The sequence below is a fragment of the Scyliorhinus torazame genome, chromosome 10 (genome assembly GCF_047496885.1).
Source record: "Scyliorhinus torazame isolate Kashiwa2021f chromosome 10, sScyTor2.1, whole genome shotgun sequence".
In the NCBI taxonomy this organism is placed as follows: domain Eukaryota; kingdom Metazoa; phylum Chordata; class Chondrichthyes; order Carcharhiniformes; family Scyliorhinidae; genus Scyliorhinus; species Scyliorhinus torazame.
In genome coordinates this window covers 247,014,895-247,042,214 of record NC_092716.1, presented here as the reverse complement: position 1 = coordinate 247,042,214, position 27,320 = coordinate 247,014,895, and the positions used below count along the sequence as shown (strand labels likewise).

Below are 27,320 nucleotides of genomic sequence, written 5' to 3'. Positions count from 1 at the left end.
TTCTTTTTTCTGTTAACTTCCAGGAGCTCGCATTCCCTGATTCCTGACTTCTTTAGCTTCTGGGACTTGCTTTCTGTTCTTCTGTATTGTCCTACCTGTATTGGCAGTTTCTGTGGAAAGTGTCTTGTTTCTGGGTTACCTGGTTGCAACTGAAGTCAAATGCTTCTGCTTTTCAGCGTGGGCCTCTGGTTGTTAAGCTTAATTTTTTTAAAGCCTGTAATGCTTTTACGACTTCAAACTTCAGTTACAATGCAAGTAAAGCTTAAAGTGAACCTAAACCAAAGACTTGTGGGCACCTTTGTTTACATGAAGCTAAATTGAAGCCTTAACTTTATTAGCACACACGTACAGAAACACAATTAAGCTTAAACTTGTACCTTGTTTCTAACACCCGCAATATAAATATAAATTCCTTAACCTCCCTAACATTATTAACATCAGTTTGTGACTGGTTACTTTTGTATTTATCACCTGAGTTGTTTATGTGTATAGCTAAAAACTTTTATGTACAGTAATTAATAAAACGCCATGATGAATGCTTGAATGAATGTAAGTTAATCTTTGTTTCTGTTCTATATATGCTGCAGGCTGGGTCTCCCATCATTGCTATCTTCAAATGCAACAAACAGCAAGCCTTCTTATATGGCTTTAACAGCAGCTACCAGGAAGAAAAGGAAATCTGAAAGGTAAAGGCAGGAATCTCTTACTGAGATTTCAGTTTGCATGTTAACCTGAACGTGCACTTAAGTGAGGAAAACTTTTCAAACTAGGAAATTCTTGGTACAAACAAGCTACTTTGAGATGTGTGAATGTCTTGGCTTTGTGTAGAGGATGAGCTTCATTCAAAGGATGAATAAGTCTATACTTACAATAGGTAATCTAGTATCTCCTGATTGAACAGTTTTTTTTTTTGTTCAGTCCACTTTGTAGCTCTTTATGTTCAGAATGCAGTAGTGATATTAATGTGATTTTTAGTACATGCATGTTGCATAAATTGTGATTATTGCTGCTAATTTACCTGATTATGGGAAAGAAGAATATTTTTGAAATACATTATTTCTACAAAGGAGGGAAGAGTCCAGAAATATACTTGGTCCATAACATCCAAGCTCTCCAGTGTCGGATTTGGGGAGTACCCCAAAGATACGTTGGGAACCCCTCTTGAAACTTCACAAGTAAGGTTTGCACAGCAATTGCCCAGAAGTGCAAACTTCCTCTAGGCAATTACCCTGCACTGAACCATCTAAAATTGTGATTTAAAATTTTGAATGATTCTGACTGGGCTACACTAATAGTTACTCAGAAAAAGTTAGAAGAATTAAGAGCCCTTCCAACTTCTGGGCAACTTTTGTACAGACCAAGCCAAACCTCCACAGAACTCTCCCCACTGTCCAAAAACACAAGCTCAACTTCTGGCTGTGCCTGGAATAAATAAATGTGCTAACTTTATTTGAATACATATATAAAAGTTTTGCACTATTCCCACCACTATTGTATATGAACTGCATTTAATATTGAATGAAAAACATCTACTTCGGACTTGAGCTATAGCTCCCATTGACGCAATCTGCAGAGAAGCTTTCATGCTTTCACCATCTTAGTTCAGGGTGATGTGGAGATGCCGGCGTTGGACTGGGGTGAGCACAGTAAGACGTCTTACAATACCAGGTTAAAGTCCAACAGGTTTGTTTCAAACACTAGCTTTCGGAACACTGCTCCTGAGAAAGGAGCTGTGCTCCGAAAGCTAGTGTTTGAAACAAACCTGTTGGACTTTGACCTGGTGTTGTAAGACTTCTTACTTAGTTCAGGGTGATCAATACTTTATCACATCTTTGACATGCTCCAGGTTGGCCTCCAAAAACAACTCTTCAGAGATCCTCCTTAGTTATTGTACTTCCGTGTTCCATGTGAAAGTTGAATGATGAATTGTAAATTACTTGCTAGAGTTGATATTCTCATTCTTTAATGCAGTTCAACTTCAACATACAAAGGTCCCGCCAACCTACCCTGTGGAGTTGCACGTTAGCACAGCGGTTAGCACAGTTGCTTCACAGCTCCAGGGTCCCAGATTCGGTTCCTGGCTTGGGTCACTTGTCTGTGCGGAGTCTGCGTGGGTTTCCTCCGGGTGCTCTGGTTTCCTCCCGCAGTTCAAAGATGTGCAGGTTAGGTGGATTGGCCATGCTAAATTGCCCTTAGTGTCCAAAAAGGTTGGGTGGGGTTACTGGGACAGATGGAAGCGTGGGCCTAAGTGGAGTGCTCTTTCCAAGGGCCAGTGCAGAGTCGATGGGCCGAATGGCCTCCTTCTGCACTGTAAATTCTATGATTTTACGTTTAGTTCACACAACTTGGAATTATTTCATTTTTTGAACTTTTTCAGATTTCATTCATTTCTACCATTTTATTGTGATCAGTCCTTATTATTCTTATTGCCATTTTCCTAAAAAGAGGAGCTGGAGTAGAGTATATGATCCCTCAAGAATGTCCTGCCATTCGGTAAGATCAAGGCTGATCTTCAACATTAACTCCACATTTCCATTTAGTCCCCATATTCCTTTATTCCCTTAAAATAGTCAGATTTTTGGAGTTTACCTATATTCTAAAAGAGTATCCACTGCCCTCTAGGGTAAGGATTCCAAAAGATTCACAACCCTGTGTGGAGAAATTTCTCTTCCTCTCAGTCCTAAATAACCAACCTGTTATCCTGAGACTTTGCCCGTCAATATCAAGACTCTCCGGCCAAGGAAACAACTCTGTCACTTTCTCTAAGAATCTTGTGCTTTTCATGAAATCGGCTCTCATTCTTCTAAACTCCAGAGAGCATAGGCCCATTCTACTCCATCTTTCCTCGGAGGACAACGCTCTCATTCCAGTGATCAATCTCGTGAAGCTTCATTCACCCCCTCTGAAACAAGCACATCCTTCCTTGGATATGGAAGCCACTTTCTATATGCAATATCCCAGGTGTGATTGCACCAATGCCTATACAGTTGTAGTAAGACTTCCTTTTTAAAAAAATTATTCCAATTAAGGGCAATTTAGCGTGGCCAATCCACCTACCCTGCACATCTTTAGGTTGTGGGGATGAGTCTCATGCATACAGACTTGGTAGATGATGAGTCTAGGGAAGAGTGTGTAGATAGTCTGGGTCATGTCAATATCAAAAAGGAGATGGTGCTGAGTGTCTTGAAAAACATTATGGTAGATAAGAGCCACGGCCTGATGGGATCTACCCCAGAATACTGAGTGGGACAAGGGAGGAAATTGCTGGGGCCTTGACAGAAATCTTTGTATCCTCATTGGCTACAGGTGAGATCCCAGAGGACTGGAGAATAGCCAATGTTGTTCCTTTGTTTAAGATGGGCTGCAAGGATAATTCAGGAAATTACAGGCCAGTGAGCCTTGCGTCAGTGGTCGGGAAATTGTTGGAGAGGATTCTTCGGGACAGGATTTACTCCCATTTGGAAACAAATAGTGAGAGGCAGCATGGTTTTGTGAAGGGGAGGTCATGCCTCGCTAACTTGATCGAGTTTTTTGACGAAGTGACAAAGATGATTGACGAAGGAAGGGCAATGGATACTGCCTACATTGACTTCAATAAGGCCCGATCTCGGAATTCAGCTCTCCAGTGCTACATTGTGTGGGCCAAACCAGTGAGAAACTCCCCAGGGCCCCCAGAAATGTCATTGAATAGTGGTGGGAAACTCGCCGTCGAAACTCCCTGAAAACCCCCCCTCAAATTAATTTGGAAGCATTGCGTCTTATATTTGTAGGCAACTTATACTTTAAACAAATAAATACCCTCATTCCTATTTCAGCACAACTGTAATAAATACTTCACATGTATACGTTACACCGCCCTATAAAAAGAGATTCAAATCTCCCAGAATCAGTCCAAAATAATTTTTGGCTCTCGTGGATTTACTTTTGTTATTTTCCTTTCTCAGCCTGGTAACTTATAATCCTAGAACTGTCTTTCATGCTGAGAGTATTTTGAGATCCTCCCTCTAGAGCAAACCGGGTGAATCTTCCAGTTTCATTTTAAATTTGGTAGTTTCGAACAGAGCGCAAGCTTCCACCTGTATTCTGTTACAGCGAACCATAGACACTTCCGGTCTCTAGTTGCTCTCTCCTGGACCTTGGCAGACTAAACTATCTGAGATATTTTAGGAAAGTCTATAACCCAATATGACAATACCTTTCTTTCTACCCTTGCCATCTCAAAGCCCATCACCATGGCAATGTGAATCACGTGGGCCCTGTATCCGGGTGATGATGCTGATTAGCTATCCTCGATACCCCAACTCTCTTCAACTTTGGAAGTAAATAAGGGCAGCACGGTGGCACAGTGGGTTAGCCCTGCAGCCTCAGTGCGCCCAGGTTCGATCCCGGCTCTGAGTCACTGCCCATGTGGAGTTTGCACATTCTCCCTGTGCTTGCGTGGGTTTCGCCCCACAACCCAAAGATGTGCAGGCTAGGTGGATTGGCCACACTAAATTGCCCCTTAATTGGAAAAAATGAATTGGGTACACTAAATTTATAGAAAAATAAACAACTTTGGAAGTAAATGGACAGTTCAAAACACAACGGTAGCAGCACGGTAGCATTGTGGATAGCACAATTGCTTCACAGCTCCAGGGTCCCAGGTTCGATTCCCGGCTTGGGTCACTGTCTGTGCGGAGTCTGCACATCCTCCCCGTGTGTGCGTGGGTTTCCTCCGGGTGCCCCGGTTTCCTCCCACAGTCCAAAGATGTGCAGGTTAGATGGATTGGCCATGCTAAAATTGCCCTTGGTGTCCACAATTGCCCTTAAGTGTTGGGTGGGGTTACTGGGATATGGGGATAGGGTGGCGGTGTGGACCTTGGATAGTGTGCTCTTTCCAAGAGCCGGTGCAGAATCGATGGGCCGAATGGCCTCCTGCACTGTAAATTCTATGACTGTAAATTCTATGACTTTGTCTATCTATGACAACTGTTAACCCGGCATTTTCTGAGACTTTGGAGGCTCTCCGTCTGTCCACTGTTGACACTCGCATTGCTGCCAGTGTCTCCAAGTGTAAGCACCTTGCACTTTCTTCCAGAAAACAATCTGGACCACCTTTAATTTCTAACAAACAAACCAGCCTCTTCAGAACAGGCCACATGGTCCCTTTATTTTACCTTCAACTAATAACAATCTCAGAAATTTCATAATTATAATACCAGTATCTCATCACATGCATGCTTCTAATCTATCCTCTAAAATAGGTGCATATTCGCTATCTGAAATTGTGGTGACCAATGTCTGACACTGTTTCTTATGACAGTGTTTTCTCTGACAGTATTTCTTCTTCATCACTGTCCTTCTGCTCTTCTACTTGTTCTACCATTGTCTGGCCAAGTTGCAGTTATTGGTAATCTAAAAGGAAAAAGTCATAAGGGTAGAGTTGTAGTGATGCAAGGGAGCTAAAGCAAGAAGGGCACGGTTTCACCATCTTCAGCTTGTAGATAGAAGAGATTGTGAGATAAAATCAAAGGGGAATGTGAGGAGGAGGATTAGGTATGAGGAAAATAACGTCTTTGATGGTTTCAATCTTATCACTGGCTACAGCCTCAGTGATGGCCACTCCAATGATAGCAACCAGCATCTCATCTACAAGGTGGCATGGTATCACAGTGGATAGCACTGTTGCTTCACAGCTCCAGTGTCCCCGGTTCGATTCCTGGCTTGGGTCACTGTCTGTGTGGAGTCTGCACGTTCCCCGTGTGTCTGCGTGGGTTTCCTCCTGATGCTCCAGTTTCCTCCCACGAGTCCCAAAAGACGTCATGTTGGGTGAATTGGATATTCCGAATTCTCCCTCTGTGTATCCGAACAGGCACCGGAATGTGGCGACTTGGGACTTTTCACAGTAACTTCATTGCATTGTTAATGTAAGCCTACTTGTGACAATAAAGATTATTGTTATTATAAAGATTATTATTATTATAAGTGTTAAGTTCATGCAGCAATGTCTGGCTCCCACAAATTAGCTGCTGCCTCTGGTTAGGCACCATCTTGACCTGCAAGAGAAGGAACTGTGTCACTGAATGGTGTGCAATCTGTTTGGGTGATGTAGCTTACGTGGTTGAATAGCAAGCACTATGTGAAAGCTTGAGATACTGGTGTGATGGTTGCAGCAATAAGTATCTGAGAGCCAGGAAGTGTAGCTGTGAATGTTAAGTCTGAGTCGTAATGGGTAGGGTCTTTCCGGTAGTTGAGTGGCGGGGGGGTGTTGCATTAAGCATTATATGGGATTAGTGATGCTAATGGTGGATTTTGCCATTTTAATATATATTCACTGACCTTGGCCACCCGCGTGAGGCCGTTGAAGTTCTTGCAACACTGTACCCAAGATCCTTGGAGTTAGGCACCTGGCCTTGAGTGCCATGGCTATTTGGTCTCACTGTCTTTACAAAGTTTTTATCGGTAAAAGTACCTCCACTTTACTCCTCTCCAGCTCCTTCACTGAGACCTCCAGTGCAGGAATTGAAAAACTTGGAGCCCGCCCTGCCATGCTGACCCATTATTGAGCAAACAAAGAAAATTACAGCACAGGAGCAGGCACTTCGGCCCTCCCAGCCCGCGCCGATCCAGATCCTTTATCTAAATCTGTCGCCTATTTTCCAAGGATCTACTTCCCTCTGTTCCCCGCCCGTTCATATATCTGTCTAGATGCATCTTAAATGATGCTATCGTGCCCGCCTCTACCACCTCCGCTGGCAAAGCGTTCCAGGCACCCACCACCCTCTGTGTAAAAAAAACTTTCCACCCACATCTCCCTTAAACTTTCCCCCTCTCACCTTGAAATCGTGACCCCTTGTAATTGACACCCCCACTCTTGGAAAAAGCTTGTTGCTATCCACCCTGTCCATACCTCTCATAATTTTATAGACCTCTATCAGGTCCCCCCTCAACCTCCGTCTTTCCAACGAAAACAATCCTAATCTACTCAATCTTCATAGCTAGCACCCGCCATACCAGGCAACATCCTGGTGAACCTCCTCTGCACCCTCTCTTAAGCACCCACACCCTTCTGGTAATGTGGCGACCAGAACTGCACGCAGTATTCCAAATGTGGCCAAACCAAAGTCCTATACAACTGTAACATGACCTGCCGACTCTTGTACTCAATACCCCGTCCAATGAACATAGAACATAGAACGATACAGCACAGTACAGGCCCTTCGGCCCACGAAGGCAAGCATGCTGTATGCCTTCATGACCACTCTATCGACCTGCGTTGCCACCTTCAGGGTACAATGGACCTGAACACCCAGGTCTCTCTGTACATCAATTTTCCCCAGGTCTCTTCCATTGACCTTATAGTCCGCTCGTGAATTAGATCTTCCAAAATGCATCACCTCGCATTTGCCTGGATTGAACTCCATCTGCCATTTCTCTGCCCAACTCTCCAATCTATCTATATTTTGCTGTATTCTCTGACAGTCCTCCTCGCTATCTACAACTCCACCAATCTTAGTATCATCTGCAAACTTGCTAATCAGACCACCTATACCTTCGTCCAGGTCATTTATGTATATCACAAACAACAGTGGTCCGAGCACGAATCCCTGTGGAACACCACTACTCACCTTTCTCCATTTTGAGACACTCCCTTCCACCACTACTCTGTCTCCTGTTGCCCAGCCAGTTCTTTATCCATCTAGCTAGTACACCCTGAACCACATACGACTTCACTTTTTCCATCAATCTGCCATGGGAAACTTTATCAAACGCCTTACGGAAGTTCATGTATATGACATCTACAGCCTTTCCCTCATCAATTAACTTTGTCACTTCCTCAAAGAATTCTATTAGGTTTGTAAGACATGACCTTCCCTGCACAAAACCATGCTGCCTATCACTGATAAGTCTATTCTCTTCCAAATGTGAATGTATCCTATCCCTCAGTATCTTCTCCAACAGTTTGCCTACCACTGACGTCAAGCTCACAAGTCTATAATTCCCTGGATTATTCCTGCTACCCTTCTTAAACAAAGAGACAACATTAGCAATTCTCCAGTCCTCCGGGACCTCACCCGTGCTCAAGGATGTTGCAAAGATATCTGTTAAGGCCCCAGCTATTTCGTCCTTCGCTTCCCTCAGTAACCTGGGATAGATCCCATCCGGACCTGGGGACTTGTCCACCTTAATGCCTTTTAGAATACCCAAAACTTCCCCTTTCCTTATGCCGACTTGACCTAGAGTATTTAAACATCCATCCCGAGCCTCAACATCCGTCATGTCCCTCTCCTTGGTGAATACCGATGAAAAGTACTCATTAAGAATCTGACCCATTTCCTCTGACTCCACGCATAAATTCCCTCTTTTGTCTTTGAGTGGGCCAATCCTTTCTCTAGTTACCCTCTTGCTCCTTATATATGAATAAAAGGCTTTGGGATTTTCCTTAACCCTGTTAGCCAAAGATATTTCATGACCCCTTTTAGCCCTCTTTATTGCGCGTTTGAGATTTGTCCTACTTTCCCGATATTCCTCCAAAGCTTCATCAGTTTTAAATTGCCTAGATCTTATGTATGCTTCCTTTTTCATCTTAGCTAGTCTCACAATTCCACCCATCATCAATGGTTCCTTAATCTTGCCATTTCTATCCCTCATTTTCACAGGGACATGTCTGTCCTGCACTCGAATCAACCTTCCCTTAAAAGACTCCCACATTTCAAATGTGGATTTACCCTTAAACAGCTGCTCCCAATCCACATTCCCTAGCTCCTGCCGAATTTTGTTATACTTGGCCGTTCCCCAATTTAGCACTCTTCCTTTCAGACCACTCTCTTCTTTGTCCATGAGTATTCTAAAACTTACGGAATTGTGATCGCTATTCCCAAAGTAATCACCGACTGAAACTTCAACCACCTGGCCAGGATCATTCCCCAATACCAGGTCCAGCATGGCCCCTTCCCGAATTGGATTATTTACATACTGCTCTAAAAAACTCTCCTGGATGCTCCTTAGAAATTCTGCTCCATCTACACCTCCAACATTACATGAGTCCCATTCAATGTTGGGGAAGTTAAAATCTCCCATCACGACCACCCTATTGCTCCTACATTTTTCTATAATCTGTCTACATATTTGTACCTCTACTTCACGCTCGCTTTTGGGAGGCTTGTAGTAAAGTTCCAACAATGTTACTGCACCCTTCCTATTTCTTAGCTCTACCCATATTGCCTCAGTGCTCGAATCCTCCATCGTGCCCTCCTTAATCACAGCTGTGATATCATCTCTGACCAGTAATCCAACTCCTCCACCCCTTTTACCTCCCTCTCCATCCCTCCTGAAGCATCTATACCCTGGGATATTTAGTTGCCAACCAAGGCTCAGTAATACCAATAACATCATATTCCCAGGTACTAATCCAAGCCCTAAATTCATCTGCCTTACCTGCACACTTCTCGCATTGAAACAAATGCACCTCAGACCACCTGTCCCTTTGCGTTCATCATCTCTTCCCTGTCTACTCTTCCCCTTAGTCACATTGAGTTTATTATCTAGTATCTTGCTGGCTTTAGTTGCTGCCTCTTTACTGACCTCTAACTTCCTAATCTGGTTCCCATCCCCCTGCCACATTAGTTTAAAACCTCCCCAACAGTGTTAGCAAAAGCACCCCCTAGGACATTGGTTCCAGTCCAGCCCAGGTGTAGGCCATCCGATTTGTAATGGTCCTACCGCCCCCAGAACCGGTTCCAATGTCCCAAAAACCTGAACCCCTCTCTCCTGCATCATCTCTCAGGCCACGTATTCATTCTGACTATTCTTGAATTTCTACTCTGACTGTCTCGTGGCACTGGTAGCAATCCAGAGATTACTACCTTTGAGGTCCTACTTTGTAACTTATCTCCTAACTCCCTAAATTCTGATTGTAGCACCTCATTCCGTTTTTTACCTATATCGTTGGTGCCTATATGCACCACGACAACTGGCTGTTCACCCTCCCCCTTCAGTATGTCCTGCAGCCGATCTGAGACATCCCTGACCCGTGCACCCGGGAGGCAACATACCATTCGGGAGTCTCGTTTCCGACCACAGAAACGCCTGTCTACTCCCCATACGATTGAATCCCCTATGACTATAGCCCTGCCAGTCTTTTTCCCGCCCTTCTGTGCAGCAGAGCCAGCCACGGTGCCATGATCCTGGCTACTACTGCCTTCCCCTGGTGAGTCATCTCCCCCAACAGTATCCAAAACGGTATACCTGTTTTGGAGGGAGATGACCGCAGGGGACACCTGCACTGCCTTCCTGCTCTTTCTCTGCCTTTTGGTCACCCATTCCCTGTCTCCCTCACCAATCCTAATCTGCGGTGTGACTAAATCACTGAACGTGCAATCCACGACCTCCTCAGCATCGCGGATGCTCCAAAGTGAGTCCATCCACAGCTCCAGAGCCGTCATGCGGTCTTAACAGGAGCTGCAGCTGGACACACTTCCCGCACTTGAAGGAGTCAGGGGCATCGGCCCCGTCCCTGAACTCCCACATTGAGCACAGTGACTCCAGTCACAATGCATCTCCCTTTTCAGAAATATAGACTGACTTAATGTAGTGAAAGCTAGCTTCAACTGCAGACTGCAATCACTTAAATTAATAATCAGCGCAATGTGTGAGTGCAGTCTGCAGGGTAAGCCCATATTGCTGAGCCAGTCTTCAAGCGCTACCCATTTTGTACCCTAAGTGTTTTCAGTCAATAAAGGGTACTTCTGTTCTGGCACTGTATTCCATATACCCCATCATAATGTCATAAAAAAGCAACATAATTGGATTCTGACCTCATTTCAGTGGCACCATTTGTAATTGGCATGCATTTCATTGCAAATTATACCAATGGCAGTCTAGATTATTCATTGTGCTCTATAGGTTTCTTAAGTTATTTGTGCACTTGGCATTTCAAACACTACCAATCTTTCCCCTCTTATTTAGTTTCCTGGGTCAAGGAGATGACAATGCAGCAAAGCGTGTACGTCAAAACATGCCAACTGTTAAAGAACCTACAGGGGTTCTACTACCAGGTAATTATAAATCCAAATTAAGAAAGTTCTATAACTAGAGACACTGTTTGTCAAAACTAAATATTCAATGTTTAAAAATCAAACTTTTGACTTTTTAATCAGATATTTCTTCCTTTATACCAGACAAAAACATGGGGAGCGCCAAGATTTCTGAATATTTCAAATCATTTTTATTGTAAATGCTATTTACAGGAGTGGAACTTGGTACTGTCACTGCGTGGGGATAAATTCAGGACTTATAAAGAGTTCTATATTGCTTTGCACTGCTTCCATGGCATGGGAATCCCCAGTGCTTGTAGCAGCCAATTTTCCAGTCTAACCTAATTTGTGTAAATTTTTCACGTGTGTGTATGTGAAAGTTCAGGCAGTTGGGAGAATAAAAGGACTGATTGGAGAGAAAACTTGTATGCAAATCAAATTTATGGGGATTGGGACATGCAGGTTTATGAGGATCAGTATCACAAAAAGAGGGACAAAAATTTAGAAAACCACTAGTGAGCATTAAAATGCAGATTCAATAATCTACAATCTTTGCCAAAACTAAATGGGCAGGTTGAGGGCCAGAATGAAGGGAAAGCTATCTCTAAGTATAGGCATGAGGCTGTAGCATGCCTCGAAGGAGATGCAGGTATGGCAGTTGTCAGGCCACAGTTGAACATGATGGTCCCTGTGCAAGCTCAATGCTGCAACATAGCAGCTGGTGTTCTTGCAGGGTATAGCAGAGTGCGGCAGCTCTACCCTTGCAGATTGTGACCCTGAGAAAGTAGATTACCACAGTGATTCCCAAGGTCTCTTTGCCAAGGCCTACACACAAATCTTCTGTGACATTATGGCAGGCGGAGCTTCAGACATGAGTATAAGAACCCCACCCCAGCCCTAACTGTAAGATAGTACATGGTGGGAAACCAGTAGGAGCCTGGCCAACCAATTTCCATTTGATTTCCTGACATTTACAACCTCCCACCCAAAATTGGGGTCCCAGGACAACAAAAATTGACCCCCTCCCCCCCATTAGTTTTATGATGTTATTTAAACCTGTTCTTTCTTTAACATGAATACAATAACTTAAATATTTTTCCCAGATCACTTTTTCTTCAGAGCATGAAGTAGGATCAGGCTTGTGATTTAACCTCTGCAAAACGAGTTAGTGACAGATATGAATTGAAAGGGTGGGAAAGGATAAATTGTTCACCGAGGGTGCATATGTCTGTGTTATCCACTTGTACGAATGTCAACTTCATGATCAGAAGTACTATGCTGATGCATAATTTTCCTTTAGATATATGAAAAAGCTTGATATGCCCATACAAATTGCTTATTCCATTTACTTCCTTGCTATGGTTCTTGGGTTCTATCTGTAGTCGCAATCATTATTCTTGACTTAAATTTAGAGATTATGGGGTTGTGGCAAAAACGGGGGCTATTAGATTGGCTGCTCGATATGCACAGCACCTGCTATTTAATTCCACTGACTGTAACAGAACTGAATAACATGCACTGCATATAACAGGCACCCAATCCGATGCTGCCTGTTTTGTACCACTTACTGAGAAAAACCTTATGGTTTTTAAAGGGAAAATAATATTTACTAATGCAGTGTTAATTTCACAATCTTATGTTTACAGGAAGATCACAGAACCGCAGAGGGGAATACTTGGCTAGAAGGAAACGTATTTCAAAAGAAGGCCTCATTTACAAAGGTCTATCAAGTAATAAGGACAATGGAAGGCGTGCAAAATCTATGCAGCATATCTAAACTGCAGATTACAAATGTAGTATTCAAACAGTCACTGGGTAGTGACTGCTGAAGCTTTTCATCTTGCACTCATCAGGACAAACACTATGCCAAATATCAAACAAAAACAACAGTTTATATCATGGAAGAAAAGGATGCTGTTTGGTTGGCAAGTCTGATTGACCAAGGCATTACACAAAAAGAAAAACAACAGGGACCTAGGCTCCTCATGCTTCTGGGTAATTCAAAAACACTGCCAGGCTTGAACCTATTACTTTTGTTTGCAGAGAACAGGTCCCTGCCTATGAATGTATGTCACTTCTAACAAGTGTAAGTGAGTCACATTATAAGCTCGACTAAAGATCTTAAATTTGTTGCTGGTGTACCCAATAACAAATGCTGCCCAAACACAAAATCATATCTAACAGTAGACATTTCAATTTGATTGTTTGAAATTTGGAAATCTTGCATTTGTCCTAATGAGTGCAAGGCAAATAGCTTCAGCAATCTTTCCCTTTTCAACAATAGTATTGACTTATGTAGCTGTCCTGCCAACATGTTATTATCTTATCAAACAAAATGATCTATGTTCTTGACCTGTGGAAAACATTTGATTGGAATTTATTTCCTTTAAAATCTACTTTTATTTACTTCAAACTTGTGATCAGCTAAGCAACCATCCTGGAAGTAGTTCTGTTTTAGTTATGTGTATACATAGAGAAGAGATATGTTTTATGTAAAATAGTAATGCATTTTAATACAATAAACTAACTTTTAAGATGGATTTGGTGTGTATACCTGCTCAAATAAGCTGCAGAACACTTAAATGTATCTATACTTAATATCTCAAAAGTCTTACATGTACACTTGCTTTTGGTTCTTTATCACAATTTTGATGTTCCTCTGTCGTTACTTTACCATGGGAAACAACTTGAAGAAGCTTACGATCTTGTCTGGGTGATATGTATAGAGGCTGTTAAATTGAGAATATTCTTTTGTATTATTACATTGCAAGGCACCCAATTTTGTATAACAGCACCATGCCTCTAAACTTGGTAAACTTGTTCTAGCCGCAGCCTGTTCAAAAGTACTATTTGCACTGTGCAGTTGAACATTTTTGCATATATTTTACCAAAGGAGATGTTACCGGCCCACAGTGAAATAGGGGGCAATTAATACACTGGAAGGTATAATTTTGCTGAGGAGGATCTGTTATAAAGGCTGCATACACAAAGTTGAAAAATCACGGGTGGGGGCGGCACGATAGCACGTTGCTTAGCACTGTTGCTTCACGGCTCCAGGGTCCCAGGTTCGATTCCCGGCTTGGGTCACTGTCTGTGCATAGTCTGCACGTTCTCGTGTCTGCGTGGATTTCCTCCGGATGCTCCAGTTTTCTCCCACAGTCCAAAGATGTGCAGGTTAAGTGGATTGGCCATGCTAAATTGCCCTTGGTGTCCAAAAGAAAATGTTATCTGAGGTTACGGGGATAGGGTGGAGGTGTGGACTTAAGTAGGGTGCTCTTTCCAAGGGCCGATGTAGACTCGATGGGCCGAATGTTCTCCTTCTGCACTGTAAATTCTATGATAAATGGGACCCTGCCAAATCAAATCCTGGCTTGAAATTCAGCCAGGAACCATGAACTTATCCGCCAATTTTGTGATACTTTCAAAGAATGCCGTTAAAATCTTTGAGATGCATCCAAGGATACTGAGGAAAGTGGAAATTCCGGAGCTGGCTATAATTTTCTAGCCTTGCTTACAGTCAGGAGTAGTGCAAAAGGACGGGGGAATTGGAAATGTTAGTTTCTGGGCTTATCTTTACACCCTAATGGGGCTGGTTTAGCACAGTGGGCTAAACAGCTGGCTTGTAATGCAGAACAAGACCAGCAGCGCGGGTTCAATTCCTGTACCAGCCTCCCTGAACAGGTGCTGGAATGTGGTGACTAGGGGCTTTTCACAATAACTTCATTGAAGCCTACTCGTGACAATAAGTGATTATTATTATTCTTGTTCAAAAAAAAGAGTGTAAAATCATGAGCAGGAGCGGCTGCATTCTCGCGAGCTCCACTCATCTTTTAATCATTTATATTATCCTGGTATGCATCCATATTTAGCTTTTATTGGGATATAGGAGTTTCACTATGTCCCTGGATGATCCTGGTCAGAATTTAGTGATGAAGAGCCGAGCTGAGACAGAGAATTGTTGTTTAATTGAGGCAGTTGGAGATGGCTGGGATGTGGCCTGGCTTGTATTGGCCGTTTTGCTGGTGTGCGGGCCTACGCCTTGGCGGTGCTGTTTGCATCAGTGTCACTCAAGGGAGATATTAGGAAATTGGGTCCATAAATGAAACCCCAGTGCATCAAGCTATTTAGGGGTTAAATGGACAGGGGGAAAAAAAACTGCTAGCACAGTCAGGGATATGCCCATACCTGGCATGAGTTCCATTGTCCCATTTGGACTTTTAATAATCTGTGAAAATGTCCTAGTCGCCACACTCCGGCGCCAGTACCGGGACACTGAGGGAGAATTCTGAATGTCCAATTCACCTAACAAGCACATCTTTTGGGACTTGTGGGAGGAAACCCACGCAGACACGGAGAGAACATGCAGATTCCGCAAAGACAGTGACCCAAGCCGTGAATCAAACCCGGGTCCCTGGCCCTGTGAAACAACAGCGCTAACCACCGTGCTGCCAACTCGTTAGTGGGAATACACAGCATCGGCAGGTTCAGCAAGGGTGCACCACACGAGATCCATTGTTCTTCGGGACACTTATGTCTGACCAACTATTAGCCCATTACAGAGTCTGGTGGCCTCTTTGTCAGTCAGTGGGAGGTCAGTTGTATGACTGTTCTCTTGTATAAACAGGAGTGGGCAATCTAATAGCCAAGGTAATGCTGATGGGTTCAAGCATGGAAACCCCAGCAGAGAATCTCTGTATGAGGGGCTGGGTGGAGCTTAGAGTGAAAGAAAATGCTGATTTGAACAGGTAGAGGAGAAGGCTTTGGAAATCGACCAAGATTATCATGAAAGTTGCCATCGAGGCGCTTTGGAAAAGGGCTCAGAACGAAAGTCCCAACCAGAAGACAAATTGATTCATAAATGCAAGTTTTGTCTGTCTGAAAGTGGCATGAGAGCTGAATGTTCTGTTCGTGTTATTTAATGGGAACTAGTGTTTTAAGATTAAGAAACTGCATGAAATCTGTTATTGTTGGGGTTGAAGCTTAAATGTTGTTTTATTTTAATAAAGTTTATTTATATAATAGCCCTATTTCTTATCACTCCTGGAACAAATCGATCTATCCGCATCGTCTTAAACTTTAAAAATGTTTGGCTCTGGTTCAGCCTCTTAGCCACAATTGAGAGCTAACCAGGCGTCAGTAACAAATTGAGGGCTCGTCCGCGATATTCTTGCGTATAATTCCTTATTTGGCTTGGGGTTATCGAACTTAAAGAAAGAGTGTGTGTGGATCGATTGCATTTTTCCAGGTTTGAAATATTGAATAGGGAGTGACTGGAGCTGGCCTTACAGTTGCAAAAGATATCTTGGGGTGGAGGAAATCACTCGAGGATTAAAAATGGGAATTTAAAGCAAAGCTTTTGAGTTTAGCAGAGAAACTGCAGTTAGCCCTGCCAAAAGGGACAAAGAAAGCAGAGATAATACAAACCACGGCTCAATAATTAAACGTTACCAGTGACACAGTCTAACCCATTAGAATTAACCCAGATCCAATTAAAATTAAATAATTGGAAATGCAGCAAACATTTGAGTGAAATGGAGAAGGCAAATGAAGCCAAAGAAAAAGAGGGTTTTTCAAAGGGGAATGGAAAGGGAAAGATCAGCAAAGGAAGAGAGAGATTGGTCATGGCAGCAGGGAAGAGAGTGGAGCTGGCCTTACAGTTGCAAAAGATGTCTTGGGGTGGAGGGAATCACTCGAGAGGATTAAAAATGGGAATTTAAAGCAAAGCTTTTGAGGAAGCTGGCACTGCAAGGAGAGCAGCAACATAAGGTACTGGAGGCAAAGGCAGAAGCTGAGGCAGTTTTTGGGGAAGAAGAAATAGTCCCCAGTCAAAGGTTTAGTTTTAAATGTATGCAAACCTTGCCAAGATTTGATGGGAACGATGTCAAAACGTATTTTATTTGCTTCAAGAAAGTTGCTAAACAATTGAATTAGCCAAAGACCATGGGCTGGATTCTCCGATTTAAAGACTAAGTGCTGACGCCGGCATGGGAACAGTGGCATTTTACGGCCGAATAAAAGGCGCAAAAGCTGCACCGATCCTCCGCCTGGTGGGACGCTAGCAGGCATGCAGTGTAAAGCTCCCGACTTTACCTGCAGATACGGCCGGAGCATTACCGGGGCCGTGGCCACGCATATGCACGGCGGCCGCTTGCAGCGGCCACGCCGTGCAACTTGGCAGCGCGCGGACCTGACCTGACAAAAACTGTCCCCCTGTAATCAGCCTCGCCAGCCCAGAGATGCCCCCCCCACCAGTGCCCCCAGCCTCCGCCAAAGCCCTCCTGCCCCCGGACTGGCGGTGCTCCACAGCCGCCATGCCGAGTTCACAAAAAGGACAAGGGTTCCACACCGTCGGGAACTCGGTCCATCGGGGACGGAGCATCAGGTGTTGTCCTGAGGCCATCCTGACAACATGCGGCGGACCCTGGAGTGTGCCGCTTTTGAGGGGGGGGAGCATTGCAAAAACGGCGGCGCCCCATTTCGCCGCAAGCGTGGATTCTCTAGCCGATAACCGAACGCGATGTCGCGACTGGAGAATCCTGCTCAGTGTTTGATATTGGTTCAAACAGTTGGTAGGTAGAGCTAGCGAGGTGCTTGCTTCATTATCAGAAAAGGTATCTGGGGATTATGAAGTGATGAAGAAAGCTATATTAAGTGCCACCGAACTAGTTTATCATTGAATTAACAGTGCAGAAGGAGGCCATTTGGCCCATCGGGTCTGCACCGCCCTTGGAAAGAACACCACGCTCAAGCCCATGGCTTCACCCTATCCCAGTAATCCCACCTAACCTTTTTTTGGATACTAAGGGCAATTTATCATGGCCAATCCCCCTAACCTGCACATCTTTGGACTGTGGGAGGAAACTAGAGCACCCAGACGAAACCCACACAAACATGGGGAGAACGTGCGGACTCTGCGCAGTCTGCCAGAAGCCTACAGACACGTTTAGAAATCTAAGAAAAGAACCAAGTCAGACCTATCTAGAACTTGAAAGAATTAAGCAAGCACTAAAAATAAACCAAATGTATGAGATGCTTCGGGAAATAATAATTTTGGAGGAATTCAAAGATTCACTTCCCGAAGTAGAGAGAATTCATGCAAGAGCAGAGTTAAAACAGCGCGACGAGCCACAGAAAATGGCTGACTATTTTGAATTGGTTGACAGCGAAGTTTAGTCTGACATCAATTTAAATCTGCGAAGGATAGGAACTGGGGACATGAAAAATTCACAGTGGGTCCATGCAGAGGAAGTGTAGTTGGTGATGTTAAGGAGAGTGTGCCTCGGAGTAAAAAGGAAACCAATGATAATAGAGAGACAAGATAACTTCACACAGAGGGTGGTGAGTGTCTGGAACGAACTGCAGAGGCAGTAGTAAAGGTGGGTACAATTTTGTCTTTTAAAAAGCATTTCGACAGTTACATGGAAAAGATGGGTATAGTGGGTATGGGGCAAATGCGGGCAATTGGGACTAGCTTAGTGGTAAAAACTGGGTGACATGAACAAGCTGGGCTGAAGGGCCTGTTTTCATGCTGTAAACCTCTGACTCTAACTCTGAACACGGAACATACAATGCAGAAGGAGGTCATTCGGCCCATCGAGTCTGCACCGATCCACTTACGCCCTCACTTCCACCCTATCCCCGTAACCCAATAACCCGTCCTAACCTTTTTGATCACTAAGGGCAATTTATCACGGCCAATCCACCTAACCTGCACGTCTTTGGACTGTGGGAGGAAACCGGAGCACCTGGAGGAAACCCACGCAGACACGAGGAGAACTTGCAGACTCCGCACAGACAGTGACCCAGCGGGGAATTGAACTTGGGACCCTGGCACTGTGAAGCCACAGTGCTATCCACTTGTGCTGCCCTCTGTGTTTTCATTGCAATAAAGCTGGCCATGTGAAGTCGCAATGTTGGCTTACAAAAAGGGCTGGGAAGTCGGACTCGGCAAAACAAGATAAGCCAGTAAGGTTTATTAAAGTGGGCAGAAAAGCCACTATCCCAATGGAAGAGGTGCTCCAGAATTTACAAACTGTTCAGTGGCTGGTGGATATGCAGATATCAGAACTCTTTAAGGCTTTTATTTGTGAGGGTAAAGTTTACTGTGTACAAGGTGGAGTAGGTAAGGAGATTAAGATCTTACGGGATACAGAAGCAAGTCAATCTTTAATGGTGAGAGATAAAGAGATATGTGAATTGGAAGGCACATTGTCATAAAGGATGGTAATATGTGGGATTGGTGGTGAGAGCCATTATATAAGGTAAGGTTCGAGAGTTCATTGCAAAGTGCTGAAGTGGAAGTCGGCATAATAGAAGAAATACCATTGCCAGAGATGCAATTTAACCTGGATAATGATATTGCTGGATTGCAAGAAGTATCTCCGGAGTGTTTCCTGATTGTGTGGGTAACCTGATCACAAAACCACAGGCTGAGAAAGGAGGAAGAGAACTTGAGAGTGTAACAGGGAGGCTGAGATTGAATTGTCAGGAACGATATTTGATCAGATGGGTAGTACAGCACCAGAGCAGGGGATTGTTGAAACAAGCAAGTTGAATTTTTTTTTTCAAAAATATACTTTTTATTCGTAAAAATTCAAAACCACATTACTACAGTTAAAGTCCATCAATACCTACCACCGTGCACCGTCTTCTCTCAAGTTGGTTGAATTATAACAAAAAGATTCCGAGATAAAGAAGTTATACCAGAAAACATATACGGAAATGGAATCGGTGTGTATACCGGAATGTTATTACATAATGTTTTAATGAGAAAATGGGGTCCCAAAATGGGCCTAAGTTCATCAAGTGGTATTACCGGTGTTAGAAAAGAGGTTTTGCAGGTATCGCACGAGGTTCCAGTAGAGAGTCATGTAGGGATGAGGAAGACTCTAGCAAAAATACAAAGAAATGTTTATTGGCCTGCACTGCATAAGGATGTAGCTGAAATTTGCTGTACATGTCATACATATCAGGTAATAGGGAAACCTCCGGCAGTAATCAAACCAGCACCTTTAGTGGGTCTTATCAGGTTAGAATTAGTGGGCCTTATCGAGTCAGAAGGAAACCAAGTGAAGAATTGTATGATAAGAACGCCAGACAGGAGGAGGACTCCGGGTGTGTCACGTTAATATGCTAAAAAGTTATTTTGATAGAGAAGGAAAGGAGGAAGTGTTAGTCATTGTAACTCGGGGAGAAGAGATAAATCTAGTAATTCCGAATTTGACATTCCTCAAATTAAATTGGACAATGAAGAAGCATTCAAAACTTGGGGTATTTTATTGAGTTACCTTCCGGAATGAAAATCAAAGTGACCTGAAAGAGTCATTACAGTCAAATAGAGCTATGTGTGGGGGGAGGGGATTAGGGGGGGATAACTTGGGACATACATTACAGTCCTGACAAGGTGCTACCTTAATGTCAACATTCGTAATTACATACTGTAATTACGCAGGATGTAGCTGGATGTTCCCATTCAACAACACTCATGCAAACTCAATTTGCTAACAACCCACAGGTACAAACAGAGATGGTTGATGTCCGTAAATGAAAAGTTGAACTTGACAGAGTGAATGGAGAATTGATGGCTAAGAAGCAGCTGGCATGGGACCTTCGTCCAGCAGCAGGCATCAATGATGATTACACGGAAGAGAAAGCTAGTCTGAAAAGGCAGATGCGTGAAAAAAGCTGAGATCCAGCATCAGATTGCCCAGGGACTCCAGCATATGAGCCATCATCTCCATCAGATCGAAGAGGAGTAACAAAGACCACAACAAGGGGGCGAGAGCTACTCACAAGGCAGCAAGTTGCAATGCAAAAACTGCAGGAACTGTGAAGCTCCAACAGCATCAAATTCCTATCATCATGGATGAGCCAGGAAGTGATGACACTTGGATATGATCAGGAGGGACAGATCAAGGATTAAAGCTGTCTCACCGTTTCACAGAGAGCATCGTCCGTGGTGCAATATGGAATCTGGAGGCTGAAGAGCTGGTACAAATGTAGCCAGAATAGTCAGCCACTTTTTAACATGCAATGACTGGTGTTTGACACTTGCTGTTACCAGTTATTTTGGCTATCAACAGACAGCAACAGAAGCAGGACAAAACCAATGATGATTGTGACGAATTGATGAATGCAGCTCCAACGATCTGACATACAATCAAGTGGAAAACTCTGCTGGTAAAGCCAGGCAACTGTATGTAACTGAATCATTGATGAAGTTTTGTTGTGCAAAAGTATGGAGTCTGTCACTGAGACCACTTTTAGGTCTGATAATACCAGGACTACCTGAACAGAACTAATGCAAAAGTGTCCGAAAGAAAATGTGATAGCTGATGCCTTATCACGACTGTGTTATGGGAAAAGACTCCAACTGACAAGATTCATGTGATGTTTGCTTGTTCGAAAATGAAAATATGTATATATAACATATAGAATGCAAACTGTATGTAATCTGAGAAATGTTTAAAGTGGAAAAGGGTTCAGAAAATAAAGCCATCTGTGTATATTGATAGTTCATTTTCTCTCGAGAAAGGGAGGTGTCATTCGAGGGAGAGATTAGGAAATTGGGTCCAGAAATTGGACCCCAATGTAGCAGGCAATTTAGGGTTAAACAGACTGAATCACAGAATAATACAGTGCAAAAGAGGCCCTTCGGCCCATCGAGTCTGCACCCATGCATGAAAGACATCTGACCTGCCTACCTAATCCCATATGCCAGCACTGGCCTATAGCTTTGAATGTTACGACATTCCAAGCACTCATCCAGGTACCGTTTAAAGGATGTGAGGCATCCCGCCTCTACCACCCTCCCAAGAAGTGTATTCCAGACCGTCACCACACTCTGGGTTAAAAGGGTCTGTCCTCAAATCCCCCCCTAAACTTCCTGCCCCTTACCCTGAACTTATGTCCCCTCGTAACTAATCCTTCAACTGAGGGAACAGCTGTTCCCTATCTACCCTGTCCATGCCCCTCATAATCTTGTACACCTCGATCAGGTCGCCCCTCCATCTTCTCTGCTCCAGCGAAAACACCTCAAGCCTATCCCACCTCTCCTCATAACTTAAATGTTCCATCCCAGGCAACATCCTGGTGAATCTCCTCTGTACCCCCTCCAGTGCAATCACATCCTTCCTATAACGTGGTGAGCAGAACTGCACACAGTACTCCAGCTGTGGCCTCCACCAAAGTTCTGTACAAAAGCAAGTGTCCCATGTGCCTTTTTCACCACCCTATTAACCTGCCCTTCTGGCTTCAGCTATCTATGGACAAACACGCCAAGGTCCCTTTGTTCCTCGGAATTTCCCATTATCATACCATTCATTAATGACCTCCTTGTCAAATTACTCTTTCCAAAGTGTGTCACCTCTCACTTTTTGGGGATAAATCCCATCTGCCACGTTTCTTCCCATTTAACTATCCCGTCTATTTCTTCCTGTAACCCAAGTCACTCAACCTCACTGTTAACCACCAGGCCAATCTTTGTGTCATCCACAAACTTACTGACCCTACCCTCCACATAGTCATCAATGCCTTTTATATAAATGACAAATAATACGGTACCCACCACGGACCACAGGACACTGGCTTCCAGTCACTAAAGCAGCCATCTGTCATCACCATCTGCCTCCTACAACTAAGCCAATTTTGCAACCACCTTATCAAGTTACCCTACATTCCATGTGCATTTGCCTTCTTTATAAGTCTCCCATTTGGGACCTTGTCAAAGGTTTTTCTCAAATCCATGTAAATTACATCAACTGCGCTACCCTTATCTATACACCTGGTCACATGCTCAGAAAATACAATCAAATTTGTTCGCCATGACTTCCCTCTGATAAATCCTTGCTGACTGTTCCTGATCAAACTTTGCTTGCGGAGGTAGATTCTCTCCTTCGGAATTTTCTCCAATAGTTTCCCTACCACTGATGTGAGACTCACTGATCTGTAGTTCCCTGGCTTATCTCTACATACAACCTTTCTTAAATAGTGGGACCACATTCGCAGTTTTCCAGTCCACTGGCGCCTCCTCCGTGCCCAGAGACAAATTAAAAATTTGGGTCACAGCCCCTGCAATCTCTTCCCTCGCCTCCCACTGCAACCTGGGCGGCACGGTAGCACAGTGGTTAGCATAGTTGCTTCACGGTTCCAGGGTTCCAGGTTCGATTCCGGACTTGGGTCACCATCTGGGCGGAGTCTGCGTGGGTTTCCTCCGGGGGTTCCGGTTTCCTCCCACAGTCCAAGGATGTGCAGGTTAGGTGGATTGGCCATGATAAATTGCCCTTAGTGTACAAAAAAGGTTAGTTTTGGTTACGGGGATAGGGTGCAGGCTTAAGTAGGGTGCTCTTTTCAAGAGCCGGTGCAGACATGATGGGCTAAATATTCTCCTGCACTGTAAATTCTATGATTTCATTGTTCTGCTGTCTCCCTATTCTGCTAATAGTCCACGTTGGAGGGGGGGGAAACTACTCGCTGAGAGTCAGAAGGATATGCCTGTACCTGGCATGAGTTAAATTGCCCCATTCAGACTTAAATTATTTAGTGGGAATACACAGGGTGGCCTGGTTCAACAAGGGCCTCAAGCTCCATTGTTCTTCGGGACACTCCTGTCTGATCAGCTATTAGTCCATTACAGAATCTGATGGTCTCTTTGTCCGTCAATGGGAGGTTAGTGGCATATCAATAGTCTGGTTCTGTTCTTTAGTATAAACGAGAGTGGGCAATCAAATAGCCAAAGATAACGCCGATGGGTTCAAGCCTGGAACCCCCAGCAGAGAATCTTTATTTCAGGAGCTGGGTGGAACTCAAGAGAGCGAGAAGGAATGCTAATTTGAACAGGTAGAGAAGGAGGCTTTGGAAATCGACAGAGAAGGACATGAAAGTTTCCATTGAGGTAGGTTTTAGAAAAAGGGTTCAGAACGAATATCCCTACCAGAAGAAAATTGCTTCTTAAATGCAAGTATTGCCTTTGTCTTCCTTTGAAAGTGGCATGAGAGCTGCATGTTCAGTTACAGTGTTGTTTAATGGGAACTAGTGTATTAAGGTTAAGGAACTGCATGTTATCTGTTATTGTTAGGGTTGAAGTTTAAAACTTTAAATATTGTTTTCTTTAAATAAAGTTTGTTTATAAAATAACTGAGCCCTATTTCTTATATTATCTCTCCTGGAACGAATCAATCTTTCTGCACCGTGTTTGCTTTAATGAACTGCGAAATATCCTTGGGAGTAGGTTCAACAGAGTACATTGTATTTGGTCTTCAAGGCCTGGGATCAGATGGAGGCCATAACCACTGGTCTTATGCTATCCTGTCCGCGATGCTCATCTTGAAGGGTTGGAGGCGGCTGTTCATGTCGAATGATCCTCCATGGTTGGGGTCTAGGTTTCTGGGTGTCGGGCAATGAAGTGGCAGAGGTGAAGATGCTTCTTCAATGTGACTTTTGAGAGATCATGTGTGCTATTTAATGATTCTGTCATGGCATTTCCAAATTACATAGATGGTGTTATTATTCTGCAGTTCAACTATAATCCTGGACTTAGTTCCCTTGTGATTATGCTGGTGATTTAATGCTGTTGTCTTTTCTCCTAACAAGGGTGTGCGAAGTTTGAGCACAAGGGCGAGGGTCGTTTGTTATCCTGCTGTAGCAAAAAACATTTGATTTGATTTGATTTATTGCCTCATGTATCTAAGTACAGTGAAAAGTATTTTTCTGCGGCCAAGGAAATGTACACAGTACGTACACAGTAGACAAAAAAGAATAGTAGATAGTTACAGTGAATGCGAAAAAGTACGCAGTACATCGACAAATAAGCAATTGGTTACAGTGCGGAACAAGGGCCAAACAAAGCAAATATGACATGGCCAAGAGCAGCATAGGGCGTTGTGAATAGTGTTCTTACAGGGAACAGATCAGTCCGAGGGGGAATCGTTGAGGAGTCTTGTAGCTGTGGGGAAGAAGCTGTTCCTAGGTCTGAATGTGTGGGTCTTCAGACTTCTGTACCTTCTGCCTTATGGAAGGGTCTGGAAGAAGGCAAAGCCTGGGTGGGAAGGGTCTCTGATAATGCTGTCTGCCTTCCTGAGGCAGAGGGAGGTGTATACAGAATCAATGTGGGGTGGCAAGCTTGTGTGATGCGCTGGGCTGAGTTCACCACACTCTGCAGTTTTTTGCGATCTTGGACCGAGCAGTTGCCATACCAGGCTGTGATGCAGCCGGATAGGGTGCTCTCTATGGCACATCTGTAGAACTTTGTGAGAGGCAATGCAGACAAGCTGAATTTCTTTAGCTTCCGTAGGAAGTAGACTTAACTGTTGCATCAACACGAGTGGACCAGGACAATCTGTTGGTGATGGTGACTCCCAGGAACTTAAAGCTATCGACCATCTCCACTTCGGAGCCATTGATGTAGACGGGATTGTGTGTCGTGCTATGCTTCAAGAAGTCAATGATCAGTTCCTTGGTTTTGCTGACATTTAGAGAGGTTATTTTCGGTACACCCTGCAACCAAGTGATCTATCTCCCTTCTGTAGTCTGAATCATCTTTGTTTGCGAGACGACCCACCAGTCGTATCATCTGCAAACTTATAGATAGAATTGGAGTTAAATGTTGCCACACAGTCATGTGTGTATCGGGAGTACAGTAGAGGACTGAGCACACATCCTTGCAGGGCCCTGGCGTTGAGGACTATTGTGGAGGAGGTGCTGTTACCTATTCAGACAGATTTTAAAAAACCATATTGAATCGGTAAAGTCATATGTGGTTTGTGCACAGTCTTATCTCCTTTTTTAATTTTGTTTGTTATAATCCTTGCATCCACGAGAAGGGTGTGCATTTTAAGCGCCTCTTATCTCATTTATAGAGAAAATGGGCAGAATGATGAGTAGATGATTGGGATGGTGGTGGGTGGTTGTGTTAGATTAATACTCACTTAAATTGAGGAACCCCCAGTTAGAACTAATTGTATCTGGTTTTCATTTTGCCTTTTCTGTTTTTGTTGCTTTGAATTTTGAGAATCCGTACTTGTCTCCTTCGAAGGCCTGGGCAGATCTTGTATCCTGGAGACGACTGAGATACAGTTTTGCAGATGGTGTTTTTAGGGCTATTGAGGTAGGGGGAAATGAGGGATGGCGCATGCCTAGGTGTGGTCGGTTTATTGAAGTCAGAGTCTATGTGCGATGCCTCTGCGTTGTAGGAGGTATTTGTTGCGAGTAGGCTGGGTGAGGGAGTTGAGCGCCTTCCTTCATGATTTCCGAGTGCCCTCCTCATTGTGGTTCGGTCCTCCATGGGGAGGCGGCACTGCCCTGTCCCCTAATATCCTTCTTGCGATGGTCTACAGTGCTGACCCGTGTCTAATGTTTTGAGTTTACACACATAGATACATAGAAGATACGAGCAGGAGGAGGGCCTTTTGGCCCTACGAGCCTTCTCCACCATTCATCACGATCATGGCTGATCATCCAACTCAATAGCCTAATCCTGCTTTCCCCCCATTGCCTTTGATCCCATTCTCCCCAAGTGCTATATCTAGACGGCTATTGAATAAATTCTATTGTTCCTCCCTCTTCTCTTCATCTGGGTAATCATCATGCTGTTCTGGTGTCAGTGGGTTAGTGCGCTGCCCTAAGTGTAGTTAGCGAGGTGCAGAGCTGACTGGGAGATGATTGATATCCTGTTGCTCCCTAATGCCAGGAACGTCCCTTCTCATAGGGACATCATGAGCGGCTGAGGTCCCCTCGAGGCCATTGACCAGCATGCTTCCTTCTTAGTCTTCGTTGAAGGCTTCGCAGGCTCGCACCCCGATGTAAGGTCGGCAACTCACTTTTGCCTCAGGCCGCCCAGCCTAGCCCTGGCTGATGCTTCTCCAAAGGAAAGTTCAGAAACATCACACAACGAGACAATCAGGAGATCCGTCCGGACCGCTCTCAAATCTCCACCACCTCTCAATATCTGGGACGGTGTTTTCCACGTCGGAGCCCGATGTTGTTTTACGTTACGTGCTGATGAGCCTATCAGCAAATTGAGCTGCCAGGCTCTGATTGGTGCTCCCACACCACTGCCGCCCCGATTGGCCTGAGAGTGTCATGGAGGCAGGTTCAATCAAGGCATTCAAATGAGAATTTAACTCACTTGAAAAGGAAAATTGTGTTAATGGGTTACTGGGAGAAGGTGGGGAATTGCATTTGATTAATTACTCACATGCAGAGAGGGTGCACGCATCACGGGCTGCAAGGCCTCCTTCTGTGCTGTGACAATACTGTGATTCTGTTGACATAAGTCTGATGGGTTATCATTGTAGGATTAGTGCTACT

General features: G+C 44.1%; 1 protein-coding gene across 2 annotated transcripts in view; it reads left to right on the top strand.

Moving 5' to 3' along the window:
- The window catches only part of LOC140384703 (kinesin-like protein KIF18A), a 117,349-nt gene extending 103,794 nt beyond the window's left edge, over window positions 1-13,555 (top strand). For both annotated transcript variants that reach the window (XM_072466650.1, XM_072466649.1), the window contains 3 exons: window positions 588-686; window positions 10,948-11,036; window positions 12,662-13,555. In XM_072466650.1, the coding sequence (XP_072322751.1) occupies window positions 588-686; window positions 10,948-11,036; window positions 12,662-12,792 (319 nt within the window). In that variant the 3' untranslated portion in view covers window positions 12,793-13,555. The remainder of the gene's footprint in view (window positions 1-587; window positions 687-10,947; window positions 11,037-12,661) is intronic.
- The last annotated feature ends 13,765 nt before the right edge of the window (window positions 13,556-27,320 follow it).